Here is a 24536-nt window from a genome sequence, read left to right as displayed (position 1 = left end):
TTTGCATTTATGAGGTTCTTATACTTTATTCAATCTTTTATTATAGATTATATATTAATAATGTGTCATAAATGCATTACATTAGTTTCTTTTTATGTAGTCTTTTAAAATTCGATAAATTATGGATAACATGTTTGATAAGTAGGAAGACTTCTTCAAAAGTAAATTATGTTTTCTACTTAAATAATATAAATTTAGTTAATTGTTGTTATAATTTAATAAATATAAATATATTAATTAACAAAAAGTTATTTCTTATGAATGACAATAGGTTGGATCACATCATGAATACCTATCTCTCACATAAAAAAACTTATTGTTGCAAAATCATAACATTGCAAATTAGTGGTTTTTTCTTTAGAACATTTGTACCTAGAGATATATGTTACAATTTGTAATGACAATTGTAAATTTATCATATATTAATTGAAGGATTTGTTATAATTTATAGTGTAATAATATTATATCCTATACAATGTCGAATATGTATATTATTTTGTATGTATTTATAACTTGTAGTTAATATAGATGTAAAACTTGTTAACTTCGTATTTATGTTTATCATGCTTAATCGCATGGTTAAATCTGATCATTGGAACTTGAAGCGAGTATTTTAAAATAATATGGAAAACTTGTACACCTGTTGGAACGCAGTCAAGAAAGTCATAAGACTACAATATAATGAAATTAAGACATCATTTGAGAAAAATTTGCACGTTGTGGGACACACTTTCAATAACAGTTAAAAAATGTGAAAATTATTTTTAACCAAGTGGGTATCTTAATTTATCCACTTTGTGTTTTCTCTTAAAGAACTCTTATAGAATTCGTAATGGGACCTACAAGCCTTCGTGTGTATGTCTGAGCAAAAAACTGTAACAGGACATACAAACCTCTGTGTGCATGTCCCAACAAAAAGCCATAATGGAGCTTATAAGCCTCATGTGCATGTCTCGACAAAAAGTTGCAATGGAACCTATAAGCCTTTGTGTAATGGAGAATATAATTATTCTAAGTAAATTTATATAACAAATTAACATCACAGTCTAAACACGAAAACTAAAATTCAATTCCAAATAGCAAGATTTTTAACTACAATAAAATCGAAAACTATCAACATTCCATGTTCTCGGTATAGCTCATCCATTTAGAGTTTTCAATCGATATGCACCCTTACTCACGACTTCACTAATGTGATATGGACCAACCCAATTTGGAGGGTGAACTTTAGATATATGTTTAAACTCAAAACATCTTTTATAAACGGTCATCTGAACTCAAGCACGATTGCGCATTTCCTATATAATGTCCAAATGTGTCGAGATGCCTTTATTTGAACCCTCTTCTGAAAAAAAAAACATAATCATGTTAGTCCGCTCTTTTCTAGTTGAGTGAGGGGTCGTTTTGTAATGTTACAACACATGGTGTAGCTCCTCTAGCCATCGAGTTGAAGCTTTAGTCCCCAAAAGATGACTTTGTTAGTTGCCTTAGCCAGTATGTTACTTTGAAGATGCTCGATCGAGGTGAAGACCTATTTAATCCTTGAGATGCACAAAAGTCCTGAACTTTTTTGCTTGTAAACTGTGTTCTATTATCAGTAATAATGACACGAGAGATACCAAACCATGTTATGATCAATTTTCACATTAATTATTGTACTTTTTTTGAGGTTATGCTAACAACTAGCTCGACCTCTATCTATTTTTATAAATAATCAATCTTGACAATCAAAATGTTCAATGTCCATACTACCATGGGAAAAGGACCAAGAATATCTAACCCCCACTTATAGAAGGGCCAAGTAATTATTATAGATTGTAGTTGTTTGGGTGGGGCGTGATGTATGTCAACATGACATCGACACTGGTCACATCGATGAACACATTCAAAACAATATTTTCATAGAGATAACAGTAAAATTTTGCTTGAAGAACCTTCGAAGCAAGAGATCATCCACCAATATGACTACCATAAGAACCTTCATGGATATTCCTAATAACTCGCTTGGCTTCATCACAAGTGATACATCCTAGTGGAGGTGTCAAAAATCCTCTTTTGAATAAATATCCATCCACCGTAGCAAATCGAGATATGATCTTCCAAAATGTTGTGTTGTCTGTAACATCTATTGATACTATCTCGTTAGCTAGCAATTGAATGTATGAAGTCATCCACGACTACATAACTTCCACACATGAAACTTCTCCAGTCGGTAAGATCAAGGATTTAGGGATGATCAATCGATGATTTCCTATTCTCTTGGTGCTTGTGAGTTTTGATAATAATTTAGTCTTGGAATTTTGATCACAAAGAACATTTGTAAGAGTAAAAGTATTAAATTCTGAAGTTAGTATTGTCCAATCGCTATGTGAGGCTCTTCTAGGGAAGAGAACGTCTCAACGCTCCTTGTAGATCTTAATTTTGCTTATGTAGGTCCTCTTGGATTTGAAGAGCTTCCTCCATGCGTTGTGCTACTTCGGCCTACCTCATTAACTCGTCTACAACTTGCTTGATATGTTACAATGTTGCAGACTCTCTTTTCTCTGGTGCCTAGGTTCTAGGTCCTCTCGTAATGTATGTTGAGTGTTTTGACTTTTGACATAGTGAGAATGATCAATTTATTTATTTTTCATTTACACCAAAATATTTAATATATTTTTCAATATATATATATATATATATATATATATATATATATAATAGTGAAGAACTTCACAAATATTCTGCATGCCTCACACCCTTAAGGCCATAATGTATTTATGGAGGAAAAGACCCAACTTAACCTTCCTTCTCTTCTTAGAGTGCTTCTTCCTGCACCTCCATGCCTTCTCCAGCCACCCCCATAGTAAACTTGATTTTACTATTATGCCCTCTTTAGTAAATAATATTAAAAAATTAAAAGTAAACCTAATTTTACCTTTTCACTTTCATTGTTTTTACACTTTGCCATTCACCCCAACAACAGCACAAGCAGCGACACCCACCCCCTTCTCCTTCAAAGCACCAACAACGTTCACCCCCTATCCTTCAAAGCACCAGCAAACGTTCACCCTCTCCCAGCAGCCCTCACCCTCCCTTCAAAGCAGCACCACTCACTTCCATTCTAAACTCCAAATCACTCTTCATCCAACACAACCATTCAAAGAGGTTAGTTTCGGATTTTTGGTTATAGCTTTTGGTAGAGGAACTGTGTAATCCATAAGTCAAATAATACCTTCCGGATTAGATAATCCGTAATGCATTTGACAACTTTAAAGTGACTTTTGGATTGTGTAATTCGTAAGTCAAATTATAACAGTAAATTGCATTCCGAATTATATAATCCATAAGCCATATTTGAAGTTCTAAAATGACTTCCAGATTATGTAATCCATAGTTCATTTTGTACCGAGTTACACAATCCAGAAAAGTGAGTATGTTCGTTTCAGATTTGGTAGACCTTCGGATTAACTAATCCATACCACTTTAATATTGTCTTACGAATTGGAAAAACATTTTGGATTATAGTGATGCAAAACATGAAGTTCATTGATTTGCATAAATTGTTACAGATTATATAATTCATTGATCTAGCGAATTAACCAATCCAAAAAAAAGTGTTTAAAGCATTGATTGAAGACTTACCTGAGAATCCTGAGAATGACGAGCCGTGAAGACCACCACCACAAAAACACTGTTGGCACCACCACCACGATTACCACTGTCACTACCACCACAAGGACCACTATCACCACCATACACCAAGGACCAAGCACCTTCGTTTTCACTTTGTGACGAAAGATAAAACAAATTTTCTATTTTTTTATTTTTTTTTATCGAAGGACAATTTTAGAATTTTAAAAGTGTATGGAGGTGGGTGAAGAAGGGATGGAGGTGCAGGAAGAAGCACTCTTCTCCTTAATACTAGGAGTTTGCGGAATTATAGTTATCTTTTGACAATTCAGTAATTGACTTCAGTTGTTTAAGTTGGTTAAACTCTTTTCTTATATAAAACATTAGAATTTTTTTTCTGAAACATTTTAATTTTCTTGTTGGTCTCTTTTAATTGTTTGCTTACTAATTTTCAAAAATTAAGATGTAAAAGTGAAAACAGAATGCAACAGTTATTTTAAACCAGGTGAAAAATATAAATTAGTCTCTTAAAAGTACCACTAAATTTAAATTTACTCTCTAAAATGTTAATATATTTTTAGTCTGTACATTCTATTATACACAACTTATTATTAGTTCAAGAAAGGAAGAATATCACTTCACTTTACATTAAAAAACAGAACGAAAGACATTGAACTTTCTAAACCCAACTTTTTTATATTTTAATGAGTAAAACAGATTTCAGAAGACAACCTTTGTAACCCTTTCTTTCCTTCACTGATGACAACCTGAGTTCCCATTTACCTCTATTACCAGAGGAATCCGGGATTTTTTTGTATGATATACACTACTGATACTGCATAATCACACACTAATCTCATCTTATCTTCCCATGGCACTATGGTTAAGATTAAGATAAAGTACAAATTTACCATATCTACTGCTAGATGCATGGCCATATTTTCTACTATGGTATTGATGATGCCGTGGGAATTAAGTTACATTTCATGCACCTTAATTCACAAGCATAGAAGGAAGTGCAAGCTATGCATCAAAAAATGAATATAAATAATTATACAAGGCACGATATAACACCTTTAAATTGAGCCAGCCTAAAAAAATTTGATTCTCTACAATATGGTAAGGTATGTACCCTATACAGCAACACTACAATCACCATTCTGTGAAATATCCTCATGAGTTTCAATAGAAGAATGTTGAGACACTTCCATTGCTGCTTTGGCAGATGAAAGTTCACTTTCAGGGTTAATATGTGAAAGCTTAGAATGAACAAGATTTTCAGTTGGATTGCTATGTTGTTGATTGACCAAACTTGATTCATCAAGTTGTGAGTGATCGAACTCGGCAGCAGTATCCGGAAGCGGATCATCAATATCATCATGACTAACATCACAAAGCTGTGAATTATCAATCACCATATTATCAGAAGGTTGCACAATGTGAATTTCATTGGCTGCATTCAGCTCCTCAATGTTTTCCTCACCAGTCACATGATTAAGCTCTTGCTTTATTTCTTCACCAGCTCTGTGCTTTAGTTCTTCATGGCTAAATTCGGCAGCTACATCATCTGGCTCTTCATTATTTTCTTCACCTGCAGTATACCCTAGCTCTGATTCATCAACATCAATGTGTGTATCACAGAGCTGCATATTTTCGCCATCAGCATCTGCATGAATCAACTGGACAACGCTGACTGCATTGTCTACAGTACATAATTGTGCATGATCCAGCTCTCTTTCAATGTGACTTAGATGTAATTGGCTAACCTCAATAGCAGTGCTATAATACTGAGGTTGTTCATCCTCACTAACGGTGTTATAATGAACCACACCATCCTTTCGCATTCGTTTGCCTACTCCTCCTTTTCTTCTAACCCTCTCCTTCCCTCTGACCCTTTTACCTAGTTCAACTTGGGGGCTCCCTGACGCCATGACTGGACCACCAATTTGGTCTCTCAAACATTCATGTGCAATATATCTTATCCTTGATATAGATTCAATTTGTTGTGGGTCTAGCCCTTTTGTTGAAAAGGTATCCGCTATGTGTGCAATATCCCTCAGACCAGCATTCTGCGAACATTTGTTTATTTTCTTTAAAAAGCATTTCAAACTTAATCCATAATTGCTATAAGATATAAAATCAAATTCTTGAAACATATCCTTACCGTTCTCTGGAACTCGGTTGACAGAGAAATAGGCCTTCCAATGAACTTACGAGTAATTCTCAGATACCACTCCATGTACTCACTTTCATCTACACCCTCATCCCCATCAACAATATGCACCTGACGGTCCATCCACTCATTAAGCTCGGATTCCATTTTCCCTGATAAATCAACACCACCATCAACTCCTCTACTCTTCCTCTCCCACCGCTCCACATCATCTGGAATTGATTGAAGCATACCATATTGCCTTAAGCATCGATTTGGAAGATGTCTTTCTGCCTTGTCGAAGCATATCAGCATTGTCTTTGACCTCCCAAGAATTAAAGTGCTTTTGATATGTTCTGGAATGACCATGCTGTCCATGTTTCGATATGGGAGCCATTCCACCTGTACATATACATCATTTCAACTAGATTCTACTTTTTAACATAATCAGAAGATTTCCATATCAGTATTGAAGATACAATTGCAAATAAGACTTACGTCACATGGTTTTAGGGAATCCAGAGCCTTCCGATAGAAAACTACATCACGATTTGCAGTTGGGCCACTTTGTTTTCCTTTCCATCTAAGCACAAAGGGAAATCGATCATGCATCAGCTCAAGATTAAGCTTTGGTCGTCCAATATTTAGGTGAAAGTAACTCCAACACTGCAAATGCATAATAAACTATTAACACTTGAGAGAAAGTAAAACTGCAGTTTGAAGGAAAATGAAGGTAAGATTCAATTCAAAGAGAGGAGTTAAAAAGAAGCGACACAGACGTATATAAATTACCTGAAGTAGTGTTAAACAGCCACTAATGGTACTTTGAGTTTTTAGTGAGGCATTGCCCAGGGCTCTGTACAAAAAAGCCAATGCCGCAGAACCCCAGGCATATTGCCCACATCTAGCAAAATTCTCAAATAATGGCAAATACATTACAGGGACTTTGTTCCCTGTAGTTGTGGAGAATATGGTGCTACCAACAAGATAAAGAAGATATGCACGAGTATGTTGCTCAATCACTTCAATTGGAGCATCTTCAGGACAGCGAGAGAAGAACTCTTTCAACCAACTTAGCTTCACCATTCCTCCACTTGTGTAACCAGATTCTGGTGATCTACCAAGATACTTTTCACAAACAGAACTGCATGCTGTATAGGTAATACCAATTACAGGTTCTCCATCAATAGCCAGCCCAAGCAAGAGTGCAACATCTTTAAGGGTTACTGTCATTTCACCAACATTCAAATGAAATGTGTTTGTTTCTCTTCTCCACCTTTCAACTAGAGCAGAGATAAGTGGATTGTCTAGACTAATAGCTGGGATTGACCTAAGGTATCCAAATCCAGCCTTCTCTACCAATTCAACCTGTTTATGAGTAAGGGTCCACTGATCAAGCTTAGAGGTATGTTCATGACATCTGAGGGCACCACGCTCCTGTTAATACATTAATGAGAGAAAAATTATATAAATAATCAAGATATAGACAAGATTTTTTAGAAAAAAAGTGCAAAAAAAGATAAGGCAGAAAGGCTTCTCAACTAGCTAACAGCACCTGTCCATCCCAAACTGCTGTAGAGACATGCTTGTCTTGGTCATACAGAACCGAACCATCAATTGGACCTGGATTAGTTGTATAAGGGTCCACTGCTCCAACTTCCATTACAATGACTAACTACAAACATCCAGGAAAGAAGTGAAATAAGAAACATGGTCTTCAAAATTTTCTTAATTCATTTATTAAAAGAAATTTTACATCAGAGGAATGCAGTGGCTGGAAAAGTACAAACTCTTCAAAACGAAAAAGGACCAAAGAAAGTAAAAATGCATCAGTACATCAAAGAAATAAAACCTAAATCCTAAGGATTATTATTTAGAAACTCCAAAATTCTAAATTATAAACCCAAAACCTCAAAGCCCCACAAGCAAAAACATTTTCATAACTTTGTACATTGGAATAAGAAGAAGGAGGTCCTAGAATGAAACCTGACAAAAGTCAGCATCTACCAACTCAATTAAGGAATGACATCACAAATGATATATGAAGTTAAATTGCAGGATTTATATAGCATATATGAACTTTCTTTACCAGGAATTGAAGGATTTATTTTGCAGATTTTAGGGATTGATCATTCCTGTTATCTACTGCACGTAATGGATACACCTCAACTTTGTCTGCCATGTATTCTTGCTTCATTGAGTTACAAAGTTCTCTTTCCTTGTATGAAGAGCATTTTGAGTGAAAAGTGCCAAAGCAGAAATCTGACAAAACACAATATTCAAGCAGTTAGTGATATACGACAAAACACAATATTAACACAGCATGAGATATTCAACAGAACACCATATTGATGCTGTTAGTGACATGCGACAATATTAACATGTTAGTTATACACAACACGTTAAACATTACAACCAACATGAAGTCAAGGGATCGTCCAACAGATTCAAAACATAAGGGAAATGTTATATTCATCCAACAGATTCGAAACATTGTTCTTTTTACTTTAATGCGGACAATTGGTCATACCTAAAATAGCAAGATTTCAACACAATGATCACTAAAAGTAAAATAGCCGTCAAGTCCACACATAACATAAAAAATAAAATTCTACATAAAGTGTTACACAAGTTCAGATGATTTTACTTTCATTGGAACCACAGAAGGCAACATCCTTGTTCAAGAAGAAAACAATAAGCAGGTACTTAAAAATAACTTCAAACTCTCTGGGTCCCACTCAAAAAGTACAGACAGAAAGCTAATTTGTTTTCTCCTTACTTGAGCAAAACCCAGTATCCTCAATCCATATATTCTGATTCTTCCTTGAACTTCGTATCAGTTTTCAATCCAAAAATAAACCCCATTCCCCATATTACTTCCCAACTGCTAGTCCAGAATTTCAACAGTTTCATCTTTCGATCATCCCATTCCAACCTCCCGAACCAAATAAACACCACAAATTCCTCCTTGAACCTTAACTTCCACAAACACAAGGCACAAACTATTCCACTCAAAACAAACACAGCACATTCGCCCACAAGGTTCAACCTCAACGCAACTCAATAAACAACCCTTCCCATTCCACAACACTCAACATAACCACTCCATAAACACTTCAACAATCAGCTCCAGCAATCAATTGCATTACAGGCACCATCGTTTTCCTCAAAAACAAAAACCCCACAATCCCGAATCGCTACTCAACACCAGAAACACAGGGCAAACAGTTAATCACGCAAAACCATTCGCACCCCACCAAAAAAGATGAAAACTTAGGGCGAATTGAGCACAGGGGTCCAACTGGGACATCAGAAAAAACCACCCAGAGAGAAGAAGTGCTGGGGCCCCACACGAATTGGGGAGCCCAGAGAGAGAAAGACAAGAGGGGAGAGGCAGGGGAAGAAGGTGAGAAGAGATCTGCATGGCTTAAGTTTTCCTTGGAATTGCATTGAGTTTGGAATAATAATAAAAGGAAAAAATAAAAACAATGAAAAGTGAAGAGAGAGAGAGAGAGGCTTACAGTGAATGGAGGAGAACACGATACGACTTCCACCGTCGTCGTCGCTTGATTTAGCACTTAGCACAGGTTTGAGTAAATTGTTTGAGGGCAACAACACACAAAAAGGCGTGTTCAATTCACAAGGGGCTTCCTTTGGGTTTTCCTGTGGTCCAACTTAAACCTCTAACTTTTTTGTGGGCTAAAAATTATGATATTGCAATTGCTAAACCTACCACCAAATTGCTATATCTACCCTTTTCTTGTTCACAAAACAAATTATGCATTCATAATCTAGAACAGTGTTATGCTATCATCTAATAACTAACTATTTTGTATAATAAAATTTTTGAATTTTGTAATATTATTGATAATGATTTTTAATTCGTTGACAATATATAAAGGACTTGACAGTAGTAATGCATCAAGTTTTTTTTTCTTTTTTTTTTACTTTTTATTATCCAACAATGCCAAAATTTTCATTTCCTTAGTTAAAGTAAAATTATGTTTATCAAAGTATACAAACTAAACAGTTAATGATATATTGTGATCACTTAATGAACAAGAAACATAATTTGATGAGTTTAACTCCTACAATTCTCTATAGGAATTAAGCAAAGCAAAAAATACAATATTCACACACAAAAGAAAAACAAAACAAATAACAAACATAACAAAAAAAATATAGCAATAATAAGAAAAGAACGTTATAAAAACTCAACCAAAATTTTCAAAAGTTTAAATAAAAATAAGCTTACGTCAACTTATCTTTTTAGTGACAGATTTTATTTTTTAAAACATTATTAAAAAAGTAAATAAGACAGTCAAGTAATAGAAGAAACTAATTTAGAAACCATAAAATTTAAAAATTGATAATTATCCAGAGAAGACATAATTTGATATTATTCCTAATAAAGAAAGAGATAGTGAATTAATAATAGTTTAGTGAAAATCAATAGTAAATGTGATAACAATGAATTTTAGTGAGAATGTATACTTCTCTCAGTCGTGGAAGCATAAACAAGAAAAAGTGTTAATTAGAAGTTTTGTGTTTGATTTGTTAAAACATTATCTCACATTTCTCATTTCACTCAAACTTGGTGCTTTGAGTACTTTGAAAAAAAAAAATTTCCTTCTCGACTAACTTTAGAACAAAACTACTTAAGGATACTAGTTTTTAATTTATTCATTGGAACTATTTGATATTGCGAGGGCTACACATGGAAATAATATATTCACACATATGGCTTTGTCTCAATCTCTCTTTAGGTTTAAAAAGTCAAGGAACTAATTAACACACACTTCTCAAGATCTAAGTGCATGTTGTGTTTCTTATCCTCAATGAAGACTTCTTGGAAGTGTTATGAGTAGTTATCGACATTATCTAATTTTAGCACCTTGCCCTTGGCATATATTGCCATAATGTCTCAAATTATATTTTTGAAAACTTTATCCATAAAAATTCTAATAAGTTACTCCAAATTTTTTTAATTAAATGGTATGATCTTATAACAATAGTTGACTCCATTAATAGTAAGCACAATCTTGTCTATATCTTGGGAGTACACTTTAATTTGGTTGTGCCTAGAGTTTGCATCCAAAACACTAAGTATCTCAAAGTTAGATGCATTCTCTACAAAACGGTCTATATTTGACAAAGGATATGAGTCCTTCGGTCATGCTTTATTAAGGTCAGTATAGTTAATGTACATTCTCCATTTATCACTTGACTTCTTCACCAATACAAAATTGATGAACCATGTAGTGTATAAAACTTCTCATATAAAGTTGATTTTCAAAAGCTTATTAACTTTTTGCTTGATTGTTTTTGCTTCTTCTAGACGATAATTTTGGTTTTGTATGACAACCATCTTGTGACAAATGAAATTGACATAAATTCTCAGTATGTCACATGAACTCCATGCCAAAAAGTTGGTGTTTTGGGTGAGAATGTTTTATAATTGTCTTCATATGAAGTGACTATTAGTTCAACCAATGTGAGTACATTAACCTTGGATTAGTCCGAGCTAAAACTTATATGTGTGCTTGTTAAAAGAATGATGATTCTTGTTCAACTTATCTTGCAAATCCAAGTCGACTTTCTTTATGACTAATTCATGATCCTTAAGGACATTATTTCAACATTATTACTTTGTGGTAATGGTTGTGGTTCTTCTTCCAACGTGTTAATTGTCATTTTCATAGTTTCTTTTTTGGGTTTTAACACCTAGTGTTGACAATGGTTTTTTTTTTTTTTTACCTTTAGATTACTTAAAAGTGTATGTTAAGACTTTAAGCAATGAGCATACTTTTTTGCCTTTTTCAGATCAAATTTGACAATGATGGTGCTCCTTTCATCGACTAAGAACTTCATAGCCATGTGTCATGGAAACGATGGTCCCAAGTTTATTTAGTATGTATTAAACCACAAATCACCAATTTACATTATTAATATGTATTCTACTATAAGTCACTTACTTGCCATAAAAAATAGTGAGGAAATCCATATGTTCCCTAGTGTGCACATTTTTGTTGGTGAATCCATGTAAAAGAATCAAGTATGACTTAGTGAGATCGAGTGATAGGTCGAGTTTGAGAATATTTTTACTAATAGAGTACATAAATTAAGCTACCTTCATCTAAAAGGGTCTTTCCTACTTCCTAATTCACGATATTAATTATAATGACAATTGGATCTTTATTTGAGGGGTTATTTTTGCTAAAGTTATTATCAATAAAAAATATTAGGGGACATCAAACCCTTTTAGGAATGATTTGATCGAGTTAACATCATGGATAGCTTAGAGGTAACACTGAAAAAAATTGTCAGTTATGTTGTTGATAAAACCTTGTATTTCTTTCCATCTTGTTGTCATGCTTGTTGAGCTTGTTGGTTTGTGACATTATCATTTTGGTTTTAACCTTTTTGTTGTTGTTGGTTTCATGTCACTAGCCTTGCTAGCCTCCTAGATACCATGACCACGACCTCTATAACTACCTCGACCTCAACCTATTTTATCATTTAAAAAAAAAATAGTTATGGCTCCTAATAAAATAAGATCCCCAATTGTATCTCAAACTTTAGTACACTTTTCAGTTGTATGTCCAATGTTTCAATGGTAAAGACAAAGTTTAGTTAGGTTGGTTAGTGTTACCAAGAGAGGTTGTGATAGGTGGTAAGTTCAATAATTCAAGAACAAATGCTACTTGAATTCTTACTTCCATACTAGTATTAAGTGGCGTGTATGAGTTGTATTAGGAACTTCTCTATTTGAAGCTTTGACTTTCATTGAATCAAATCATCAAGGATCCAACTCTTTTTTTCTTTGCCTTCTTTCAGTACTCAATCTTCTCTTCGATCATAATGATGTTCGATGTTTACCCGTCCATGTATTTTATGTTATTAATGTACAATTTGTCTAAGAAAGGTTTAGTTCACAATATAACATTGTATGCAATTTCAACATCAGGTATTATAGTAAGGAATACCTTAAAAAATAACTTTCTCCATAAAATTATAAAGGGGTTTATGGTCTCCTACTTGAAGTTCTCCAATGTGATCCAATTTGCAACGTGAGATCTAGAAGTTACAAACATGGCTTGAGAGTTTTGTAGTTAAAGTCAATAGAAATTATAAGCAAGTTATAGAATTACAGTAATGCTCCTTAAGGGTTATGAGAGCCTACAAATAATTGCATTATTGTTGGAGTAAAAGTTGTCACTACAAAAAATCATGTATTAGTGGCGGTTTTAATATGACGGTTATTAATAACTGGCATAAGTGTCCGTATTATATGACATTTTAATAACTGTCACAATTATCCTTCAGAATGTGTCATTTTGAACTGTCACAATTTTCCTCTGATATATACAATCTCTCGCCTTTTCCTTTCCTCCATACCATTCCTCATTCCCATTTTTTTTTTTTCAAAAACCTCATCAATTTGACTCTTTGGAATCAGAATTTGACTTGGAAACCTCTTCACTCAAAACCTCTCACTCTCCCCTTACCTTCTTCACTCTCTAAAAACCTTCAAACCCACCACTCTTCACAACTGGAAACCCTCAAACCCTTCCCTTCAATCTTCACTCTGCTTGAAACTCTCACTCTCACTGCAAACACTCTCACACTCTCACTCAGTCTCCACAAACCCTCTAACTCAGTCTCTGCAAAACCTAACTCTTCCCTTCACTTTTCTCGTGACACCATCTCACTGTTTGTTCTGTCAACCATCGCTACCGGCTTGAAGGATGCCTCCTCGCAGTGATTTTAATCGTTTATCATCGCAACAACCGCCAACTTGCACGGTATTCCCTCAAGATAACTTTTTTTTTAAAATCTATTGTTGGATTAGCATTATAATTTTGAACATACTGATAACTTTTGTAAATTGTATTGTACCTCTAAAGAAATTGTTTCAATTCTTGTTTCTCTTCAAATTCGATCCCAAGTTCTCGCTTCTCTAACGATGCTTCTCCAAATTTGCTTTTAGGCCTCTGAGGTCGTTGTCGTCGAGCCCTCAACCTCTGATGGACTCACGGTCTAAAAAAATTTGGCCAATAATTGGAACATTCTGGATGAAAACGATGATGATTGGAAGAGTCATGCAACCGTTGTAGCTCAATCTATTAATTTGATTAAAAGTCACTTACAAGTAAATACCATATTTTCTCTTGAATTAAACGCGCTTTTTTCTATCATTGCTTACTAACTTATTAAGTAGTTAGTTACCAGGTACCGATTGTTCTTTGGTTTAGTGAGATTAGTGTAATTGTTCTAATTTCCAAATTTTTATCTTGGGTTTGTTAGAGCATGATCCTATGTGTTCTGGTGGCAATGGGAAAAATTGAAGGCGAGGTTGGATATGTATCATTCCATCTAGGTAAGGAAGACCTCTAGTTTAATGGGTGATAACAAAGAAGTTTGATGTTGATTCTCTGTCAAAAATAGATGCCCTTGGACCATTGCATGTCTTAAAATCCTACCCTATATATCATTATTTAATCTCTAACATGGTTGTTGTCCATTTGTTGTATGCTAGACAGGCATCACTGAAGTGGGAGACTCTCCATACAGATTTCTAACCCCTCCAGTGCTAAAGGAATCTATGCTAGTTTTGGAAAAATTAGCAAATGTGAAAGCAATTTCTTAAGGAGGTTACCCTCAGGTAAAATATCCAGATAAATTCTTTTCAGTCCTTCGATACTAAAATTATCTGAATTTGTATGTTGACATCAAACTTGTATTCTCTCTAGGCTGAACGTTGTCGAATTTTTGTTGAACATCTAGAAGAACTGACTAGTGATCCAGATATTATTTCACCATGGAGGTTAACTCTTTTAATTTCATTTCCAAACTCTTTAGATCCATTATTAATGTTTCTAGAAGTGTTTACTAATATTTACATAAAATTACTTTTTTAAGCATTAAAGGGAACTTCCAGTTCGAACCTTGCTCACATGGTGACTTCCTTGGCTCAATCCTTGGTAGAGGAATTGTTAGGGAGAAAGTTGGGGATATTATATTGCAGGTATTCCTTTAATTAGATTTATTTCAGGAAGCTTTTGTTTAAAATTTGCTCTATCCACAGATGAGTGCTAAGGTTTTTGTATAAACATTATTAGCTTCTGATGGACTTGTACATCATAATCTGCAATGTGTTACATGACATTTTCATCGTATGGGTTTTTTAATTTGCTAATTTTGCTCCAATTTCCTTGTCTTCTCTTGGCATGTACATACTAAAAGATTTTTGTTTAATGTTGCTTTGATCTCTAAAGTTAATAACTTCTCTTTGTTGTTTGATGAGTCAATATTTCTATTATCTTCCTAATTAAATCAATAGAGTGCATTTAATAGAAAGATTATTCTTACAATGAATCAAATCATGTGTCAAAAAGAAAAATAGTCAAATATGTAAAGAAAACAATATTAACAAGTGTGACCTCTGTAGTTCTGTTTAATTTGATTGGTTGTTAGATTGCAAGTTAAGTTTATAAACATGACCTGGATTACATTTTCTTATTTGTATTCATTCTAAGTTTTATTTTACGATTTTGTGTTGTTTGACTTTAGTGTGCATCTACAACAACCCACACATATTTTAGGAAACTTAGACTTTGTTTACCTTTGCTATCTAGGGAGAATAGGGTGCACAGATAATTGTTGTGCCAGAACTGGTTGAATTTCTCATGTCAACCTTGGTTAAGGTATTACACATAATGCTTTTTGCAATTTACTTTTCTAGATAAATATCTAATTATTAGAACAAGTAATAGTTGTGATTGTAATAGTAAATATTTGAGTGCCATTGATGTGGATATGAATGTTGTTTCCAAATTACTAGGGTACAAGAATTGTAAAAATCTGATATACACATTTTAGTTTTTTTATTTTCTTTTTTGGTTAATATGATCATTTGAGATTGACTATATTGTTGAAGATGAGCTTTGATGACTCCAAATCTCCATGGATTTCTTAATTGGGTGTGTTATAGGTAGTTTGAATTTGTTAATTCACTTTTAGTTTGAATCCAAAGCTGGTTTAATTCAAATCTTTTTAAAAAAGAGTGTTTTATGAAGAAACAGAAAAACAACCAGTTGTTTTATCATTTCAATCGATTGTTTCATACTTAAGGTTTTTGAAACTAGTTTTGGCATATTTGAATTTGGTTGACTTTGCTGTCAAACCAATTCAATCTGTTATTTTGACAAAACAACCGACTGTTTTTTAACTATCTTAATAAAATTCTGTTAAGTTGGTTAAATCTTCTTTAAATGATTTGAAATTGATTTGACTTTTATAATAAATGTTCTGTTTTACGCTCCTAGCATTAATTTTGAAGATCAGTTTGTGAAATCAAGTTTTCTCCAAGATTGCTTAAGGCTTTGGATATTTCTCTAAGAGTGGAGTAAGACTTGTTGTGTACTTTGACTTGATTTGTACCAGGTGTGATCAATCCTATTTCTTCTTGATTTGTAATTCTGTAAGTACTGGTGTTCACAAGGTCAGAGGGTGTTCTAATCTATGGTGTGATAGTAGTGTGCCAAAGGAAGTGTATGTTCTTAAGGGGATCAATATCACTTCTTTGGTGGTTGTGTGTTTGTAATTTGGTTTTTGATTACTTAGAGGATACCCAGAGGTTTCTGGGAACTGGATGTAGCTCTTGGTATAAGAGTGAACCAATATAAAATTGCTTGTGTGATTCTTTCTCTTCCTTAACTCTTTTATACCTATTTTTAGTTGTTTTTATACTCTGCTGATAAAAACAACCGGTTGAATCGCAGAAACAACCGGTTGAATTTATGAAATTCAACTAAAACTGTTTTCTATCTTGTGTTCTTTCATTCCTTTCGCTGTGATTCTTCTTTGACTTTCTTCATACTTTCAAACTTTGCGAAAAAACGTTTGAAAACAATTCACCCCCTCTTGTTTAAGGCCTTCAAAACTAACATATATGATCCTTGAACCTTTTCATTTTCTTCTTTTAGACCTCTCCCGACCCCTCTAATCTGAAGCATATGCGGAAAACTATTTTAGATGCACCACCCTTACACAAATAATGCAATTAAATACAAAGATATATTCCTGAAATGTAATTAACTAATATGCATTTGACAATGCATAAATCTAAAGAAATATATTTTTTCTATTATAATAATTGATAACTAATTGTTTTTTTTCAAGGTTATTATTTCATGTCTATATGTTTTCATGTTAAAAATAAGTATTTATGTGTACCAGGTCAAAGCAAGTTTATGCAAATGTTAATTTCCTCAGTATTGTGATTCTCAAGGATAAGGTTTCACTGAGGCAGCAATGAGAAGATTTATAGTGTAATGCAACAAGTATCGATGACACTTGAGGTGTGTTTTGGCATTTGTTTGGTGTTTCTTGATATTATAATACTCACACACATGCATCTTGTGGAATGAACTATGCTTCCTCTAATTTATATATTTAAATATTTATTGGTATTTTTTATTTTATAATTATAAATATTCAAATTCATTAACTTAAAATTATTTATTTCAGGCATCAGATACTGGAAGTGGTGCTCCATCACCTAATCATATAATAAGATCAAGTGTTGGAAGCAAAACTGATTAGGGATGTTGTTTTAATTTTAAATTATGTATGAACTTTTAAACAATTATGTGTTTTAATTTTCAATTATGTATCAACTTTTGAACAATATTATGTGTGCTTTAATTTTCAATGAAATGAATGGATGCTTATAACTTTATACATTATTTCATTTTATTAGTATTTTATCTTTTATTATGAAAATATATTATGTTTAGTTTAATTGTGCAAATCAGATTATAAAAAAGTGGTCGTTAAATTTCATTTCTTTAGAATTAAAATTACGTAAGTTGAAATAGACATATTATTTTTACAATTTTATTATAATACTGATAGTTAAAAACGCCACATTATACCCTATATAATGGCGCTGCAATCTTTTTCAATGAATTAAATTGCGACAGTTATAACTGACACTACTTACATATAAAAACCGCCACTTAAACACAGTGTTAAAGTGGCGGTGTTGCGGCGAGTAGCGTAAAACCGCCACATTAAACTTTGTGGCAGCTAGTTCTGTGGTGGTTTAGGAAACCGCCACACGCGTATATTGTGGCAGTTATAAACGCCAGTTTATACGAAAATAACCGCCACATTATATATTATATTTTGTAGTATGTCATGTCTCTTATAAGTCTTGATGCGTTGAACTATTGCATTTTTCAAAAGTTAAATATTTTCAAACCAAAGAGAAAGGTATTGATGCAATCCGTGTTGATGGATTTTGAAAGAGGAATGACGTAGTAGCGGAAGAGGATGAAGATGGACCAATATTGGAGGTGATTTGGTGAAGAATTGAGGTGAAATAGGTGTTGAAGTTAGAAAGAGGTTGAGCCAACTTTCTAAGATTTCATTAGACCTCTAGACTTTCTAGCAAAAGGAGATTTAGGAGAGAATGAAGTCTGAAAATCAATTTTCTCATTCAATATTTTTTCAAATCAAAATACAAAGAGGAAAAAAGGCACCTGTTTATAAACTTCAAGAAAATCATTAAATAGAAACTAATTTTAGAAACCAAAATAATTAGTTACTATTTGATTAAATTAGAAACCATTTTATAAACTAAAAAAACTATTGGTATCTAAAGTAGTTTCTATTATTAATAAAAATTTATAAAATGATTTCTAAATTGATATCTAACCATTAGCTACCAAGGTTTTAGCTACTTACTACTTTATATTCTAAATTGGTCTTTATTAGTCTTTTAGAGACTAATTTATAATATAAAATATTAGTTGTTAAAACTTAGCTAGCTAATTTAGTTAATAAATTTTCATTAATAATAGAACAATTTGTTAGTTTCTAAATTAATATCTAATTTAGTTAATATAGTGACTAATTAGTTTTTATCTTTAAATTTGGTTACTATTTAATGATTTTCTTGTAATGATGGTGTTAAGCTACCTTAACCTTGGTTAGTCTAGCTAACCTATGGTGAGCTTTTGGAGCTTCTAACTAATGTTGTGATGTGATCATTTACTCATTTGGGCTCTAAAAACCCTTACTTGCATGTCAAGTAATGGTTTATAGGGTATATATGATTTATTTTAAACTCTATTGTAAAAAATGATACAAAAATATAAAACCTAAAACAATTATTCTACTTGTTTTTATATTTTTATATAGACTAAGATAGATATATATGTTTTACATTCTTCTGTTCTTAGCCTTATATATCGTGATTTGGAACTTGTGGATGATCCTTCATTAAGTATTTTTTATGCCCTACATAAATGAATAGTCGTCGACTTTATTTTACAATAATCATATTGGATAATTATTTCATTGAAATGACAAGCTATTGAATTTTGAAATTCCTTGACAATTACTACTATTTGTTATTCCATTTATTGTCAAAATTATTCATTTAGTTATGAATTAGTTAATTCTACATAAAATTCAATTGTGTCAAAACCATAAACTTTTATAAGCTAAGAAGAATTTTAAAATTAAAATGTCTAACACCAAGTTCTAATCTTTAAGTTTTATAAACTAAAATGTGGATTTCAATTAGAAAAAAGGTATACATTGATGAAATGTAAATAAAGGTTAAATGGAAGTCTAGTATGAATAATGTCTAAATACTAAAAATAAGAACATAAGGTAAAATATACAAAAATAAAAACGAGTATAAATTAAGAGGACCTGTGATAGAGGTATTATTGTATAAACATCTAGAATTCTTACTTTTAAAATTAAAAATGTGAATACTAATTATAAAATATTTATTCTTTTACTTATGTATTCTGACTGATATTATATTATTAATTGCGTTATGTTGTTTCTTTTATATAATCACAAATTAACATATTAATAAAATTGATAAAATGTTTAAATTATATTTCAAATATCTCGCATGCAAGTAGACATACAGTGCATCCCATCCTTCTTCTTCCTGCAACCCATAAAAAACGTATTTAGACATTTTTGAATTTTGGAGTTCAAAATGCATTTAGCAATTGTTTCCACCACCCAATCAATTTTGATTGACACTCAACGAAAATTTTAAAATTCTATTATGCCATTTTCACATATTTGTTTACGGATGTCAATATCTGGAAGTAATTTTTATACATTTCGAATTTCGAAATCTAAAAGGTCATTTTCATATTTCATTTAAGCTTTCGGATGGTCATATCCAAAAGTGAGTTATGAGTTATGGATTTTGATATCCAGAATGGTTCTATAAATGGTGTTGAGGATTGAAATTCATAACTCATTTATGTTTGCTTATGAATCTTGACATCTTGAAGGTCATTTATGTTGTCCAGATAAACTTCCAAACGGTGAAATCCAAAAATAACATATTAGTTCCGGATTTGTATATCTGGAAGGTAAAAATTTTAAATCATTAAGAATAAAACGAAGATTTCGCTGTTGGGTGCAAATCTGAATCATCCAATGCATTTTCGAAGCTATGGTGTTGTGTATAAATTTCATACATATGCAGTGTTTGATCCCCAATTTTATTTGAAGAGATGGATTTTGTAACTTCATCAAACAATATTTAGGTATTAGAGGCATCAAAATATTTAAATTAGAATTAATAGTATTCGCATTTTTTAATAGTAATATTTACCAGTGCCAAAAAAAATGGAAGTCATGTAGATTTAATTTTTAATTTTATTAAGGGTAAATCTGACTTTTCAAGAAAATATAGAGGTGAAAAAAAGTTCTGAAGTTGCAGGAAGAAAATGTGAATTTGTGAACATATAAAGAAGCACCAAAATCGGGTTTTGGATATTGACACCTGCTTCTTACAATTGTGAAGCTCGGAAAATTTGTCCGGAGGCATCAATATTAAGATTGTAATGAATAAATCAAGTGTAGTAATTTTAATAATATAATATTTTATATGATTTAATTGTTAATAATATGATTTAAACATTAATTATTTTACAATCAATTATTTCTTATGATATTAAAATATTTTCTATTTTATTAGCATCATTTCTCGTGTTTCTTCTCTTTTTACAACTTATGTTCGTTACTGAATTAGATTTTTGTGTGAAAAATAATCACTACAAGAAAAAATGGTTTTAACATGGGTTTATTTTTACATTAGTAAGGGTTAAAACCTCCGTTAAGTCATTTATCCAGGAGTGTTGTTTCCCCTGCTAAACCATCCCTGGGTAACGTGTTCCCTGAGGTTTTTTAAACCTCAGGAAAAGCCTTTCAAAACCTCTGTTAAATAGCATGGACTTAAGAACCTCCGTAAAATACCATGGGTTTCAAAACCTTCGTAAAATACCATAGGTTTTAAAACCTCTGCAAAATGTCATAGGTTTCAAAACCTCCATAAAATACCATAGGTTTCGAAACCTCCGTAAAATACTATAGATTTTGAAACCTCTGTAAACTACCATACATTATCCCATAAAATATCATAGATTTTGAAACTAAAAACATTTGATTTTTTACTCATTTTATCATTTAAGGATTCAACCTCATTTTATTTTATCATTCATGTGCTTTTTCTTTTAATTATAAACTTTTCATAAGAAATTAAACTTCTATTTGATCGAAGTAAAACTTATGATTAAGTTCATATATTCATTTTTATTTTGTTTTTATTTTTTCTTAAAAATATTTATACAAAATTTATAACAACAATATACGGTCACACCAATCCATGGATAATTTTATTGCATAATATAATATAATAATAATAATAATATTGTCTTACATATGCATATAGTAATATACCATTACAAAGTAGTTTGATGCAACATACTTTTGGAATCTGGGACCATGATATTTTTAAAAGCCAGCATATATGATATACATTGCAAACTGTGTCACAGTGAAGCTAGCCATATATTAATTATTAACACCATCACAGATCATGTACTCATTTCAGAAGAGAATGGCACCCCTGTAGCCGGAATCCACCTTTCTCCTTGCAGAAACTGACTCACTGCCATTGCCATTGAATGCGTCATTGCCACCTGTAAAGTGAAACTTGAGAAATTATCACCTTGTTCAAGGTACAAAAAACAACAAATCTCAAGACTGGCTTAAAAGAACTTAAAAATAGATGAAGAGCAGTAATTGTTGGAGTTAATTCTCGATTTTTACACCATTGAGCTCTGTTCTTGCTCTAGCAGCTTCAAAAATCACCATCTCTGACAAAGGCAACTGTCAAGATAATCACGTTCCCTGCCTGTGTATTTAATGCCTGATTCATAATTAACCTACATAGATGATGGAAGAAAAAGATTATGAAAATAAATAGCATCCCAATAACAATGTACATATGGAAGGAAACACATAGTGTAACGGACCAAAAGGCACCATGATAAAGGTGAGCGAATAGTCCCCCTTGTCAAACTGGTAACCCAACTTGCTAACTTCCAACCGATCATTTTTTCATATATACAATGGTTCAATTCACCATGTACAACTAACTCTCATTAGATTTTATACATGTGTTTTATATGATAAGAAGAGTCAACTTCCATGAAGGCAAGATGAAAATGATGCTGAATAAAAAACTTACAGTAGTGCTAAAGGAACAAAATTTCCCATCATGATCCGGCCTAAACTAATTCTACAAGATAATTACTTTAGATGTGTAAAGAGTCAAATGGCACCAAAATTTACAGCACTATACAATCAATGCAAGCGACTTTCAACTTGTTTACCAACATGAAGTTCAAAGCATCTAAAACTTGGTTAAATTATACAATACAGAGACCTGAACAGAAACTCTACCTTGAAACCTTTTCATGTACTATAATAAGCAACCACTTCTAATTGATGCTGAAGTTGAAACTAGAAGTATAACTATGAATATGCTAAAATTTTCAGCTGTAGATGACAATGTGATAACATAACATGACCTTAGAATGATGACAAAGTTTTGAGGTCCTTCAATACACCAAAAAACCTGGGCATAACCAAACTTATCTGGAAAGCATACCTGATGTAGCAAAGCCAGAGCATGAAATTGTAACAGAGCTTGGACTCCTACAACAACTGAGGATGCTTTGTCTTGACATTTTCCTAATTTCAAAGCACGTTAGGGATATGAAATAAGGTGCAGGTAAATAAGTTTACTGGACTTGAAGATGTAAAGAATCCAGTGAATACTTAATAAAAACAAATACAAAATTTAGCATCGAAGTTCAAGCTAAAACACTAGCTTAACAGGTTACAAAAGTTATAATTTTAATTGGCAACTCTGCATCATCTGATAACTCCTTCTTCTGTTGCTAATCTTAATGTTAGCATACCAAGCATTGGCTTCATCCCTCCCTCCCTTTTTTAAAGCATCACATGGACAAACAAAAGATGCACTTGCATTTCAAGACAGAACATCACCAGATTCACATTTAAAGCACTAATTTTAAAAATTCAATACTGAAATGTTTCAGAATTAGCAGCTTAGGCATCTATTTAAGTGTTTAAATAATTCAACCTGAATGCTTCAGAATTTGCAGTTTAGGCATCCATATGAGCGAAAGTACTGAAACATAGCATGAATCCATAAAAGCTAGCCCAAGGATATATACACATTTAAGATTTTATACTATTATTATCATAAAATAACTCGCAACATTTAAGCAAGAATATTTCAAGAAAGAGGAAAACATCAACACAAACTGCACAAACCATTGCCACACCGAACGAACCACGACCTTGAGTATGAACCATGAATCACAAATCGATGTGAAAAAGGTATAAGACGAAGCACGAAGCATGAACCATGAACCACAACCTCAACCTCAACCATGAACCTCCACCACAAACCATAGCCACAAAGAATGACGAGAACAAAGCACTAACAACGAAAAAAAAAATGATCAAAAAAATTAGGGTTCCAAGATCGTCAAATAAACAACAAACACCACATCACCAATTGCGGAACATACCTGCGCTTTGCAGACAAGCGGTTTCGTGGTGGAGCGAAGGTTGAAGCAAGTTCCATGGTGAAGTAGCATAACCATGTTTCGTGTTGGAATAGCAAAAGCATGTTCCGTGGGGGAGGATTAGAAGCAAATGTCCAGTGGTGTGCGATGGAAGAGGTGGGAGTTGGACATAAATGAGAGTGAAGAGAAAAGAAGATGGAAATGAGAGGCGGGTTAAGGGTCTACCAGAAAAGAGAAAGGAAAAAAAGAAGAAGAAAATCAAAAGCAAAAAGAATTTGAAATAAAACTAGAGTAGCTTACTGAGGTTTTAAAACAAATCTCTACTATTTAACGGAGGTTTTTAAATGAACCTTTACTATTTAAGGGAGGTTTTTAAATAAACCTCAACTACGAAGGATTTTAAATAAATCTTTAATGTTAAATGAAGTTTTAAAATACTTTCCTTAATCAAATTTATTATGAAAATTATCATAAACATTGATAAATAAATTTATTTTAATATAATAAAAAGTTATTAAATGAAAACTATGATATAATATTTCTATAAACATATTAAAATATAATTAATAATATTTAATTATCAAATACAATAAAATTATAATTTAATTATTTATTTATAAAAAATTTAATATAATTATTTATTGAGATTTGGATAAAATCAAAATATTTTATTGAGGTTTTACGGTAAACATTTGGAACTTAACAAAGCTTAAAAAAAATTCTATTATTTTGTTGAGATTTAAGAATAAACCTTGGGACTTAATAAAGGTTAAAAAACCTCTGTTATTCTCAAATTTTTAAAAAAAAAACTTTGAAAA

The 24536-nt window shown here is 32.3% G+C and overlaps 2 protein-coding genes across 8 annotated transcripts; both read right to left on the bottom strand.

Annotated features, from left to right (window-relative positions):
• Positions 1 to 4642: 4642 nt before the first annotated feature.
• Positions 4643 to 9495, bottom strand: LOC137831156 (protein MAIN-LIKE 2). 7 transcript variants are annotated; one of them, XM_068638726.1, is made up of 7 exons: positions 9286 to 9495; positions 7854 to 8026; positions 7307 to 7439; positions 6557 to 7201; positions 6263 to 6430; positions 5777 to 6166; positions 4643 to 5702 (listed from the first exon to the last, which is right to left on the bottom strand). In XM_068638726.1, exons 4-7 carry the CDS (start codon positions 6995 to 6997, stop codon positions 4746 to 4748), a joined length of 1956 nt encoding a protein of 651 aa, XP_068494827.1. In that variant the 5' UTR covers positions 6998 to 7201; positions 7307 to 7439; positions 7854 to 8026; positions 9286 to 9495; the 3' UTR covers positions 4643 to 4745. The 7 variants fall into 7 exon arrangements, with proteins under 7 accessions (XP_068494827.1, XP_068494828.1, XP_068494822.1 ...); XM_068638727.1 differs by having other exon boundaries at positions 4643 to 5681; XM_068638721.1 differs by having other exon boundaries at positions 7320 to 7439.
• An 11968-nt stretch (positions 9496 to 21463) lies between these two features.
• On the bottom strand, positions 21464 to 24036 carry LOC137831155 (uncharacterized). The gene is made up of 5 exons (XM_068638720.1): positions 23722 to 24036; positions 23462 to 23630; positions 22770 to 22852; positions 21928 to 22041; positions 21464 to 21795 (listed from the first exon to the last, which is right to left on the bottom strand). The coding sequence occupies exons 1-4, from the start codon at positions 23794 to 23796 to the stop codon at positions 21964 to 21966; spliced, it is 405 nt and encodes a 134-aa protein (XP_068494821.1). The 5' UTR covers positions 23797 to 24036; the 3' UTR covers positions 21464 to 21795; positions 21928 to 21963.
• Positions 24037 to 24536: the final 500 nt, after the last annotated feature.

Source organism: Phaseolus vulgaris, chromosome 6 (genome assembly GCF_000499845.2).
Source record: "Phaseolus vulgaris cultivar G19833 chromosome 6, P. vulgaris v2.0, whole genome shotgun sequence".
In the NCBI taxonomy this organism is placed as follows: domain Eukaryota; kingdom Viridiplantae; phylum Streptophyta; class Magnoliopsida; order Fabales; family Fabaceae; genus Phaseolus; species Phaseolus vulgaris.
This window is presented reverse-complemented; position numbering and strand designations above follow the sequence as displayed.

What these genes read in the sequence shown, in the direction of transcription:
- LOC137831156 (XM_068638721.1), bottom strand. Translation starts at nt 7,427, where the DNA reads ATGGAAGTTGGAGCAGTGGACCCTTATACAACTAATCCAGGTCCAATT. An exon ending in ATTCCCTAAAACCATGTGAC is followed by an intron (nt 6,167 to 6,262) that starts GTAAGTCTTATT and finishes GTATATGTACAG; the next exon opens with GTGGAATGGCTCCCATATCG. An exon ending in CAACCGAGTTCCAGAGAACG is followed by an intron (nt 5,703 to 5,776) that starts GTAAGGATATGT and finishes TGCTTTTTAAAG; the next exon opens with AAAATAAACAAATGTTCGCA.
- LOC137831155 (XM_068638720.1), bottom strand. Translation starts at nt 23,796, where the DNA reads ATGGTTATGCTACTTCACCATGGAACTTGCTTCAACCTTCGCTCCACC. An exon ending in CGCTTGTCTGCAAAGCGCAG is followed by an intron (nt 23,631 to 23,721) that starts GTATGTTCCGCA and finishes TTTCGTTGTTAG; the next exon opens with TGCTTTGTTCTCGTCATTCT. An exon ending in CTCTGGCTTTGCTACATCAG is followed by an intron (nt 22,042 to 22,769) that starts GTATGCTTTCCA and finishes TCATCTATGTAG; the next exon opens with GTTAATTATGAATCAGGCAT.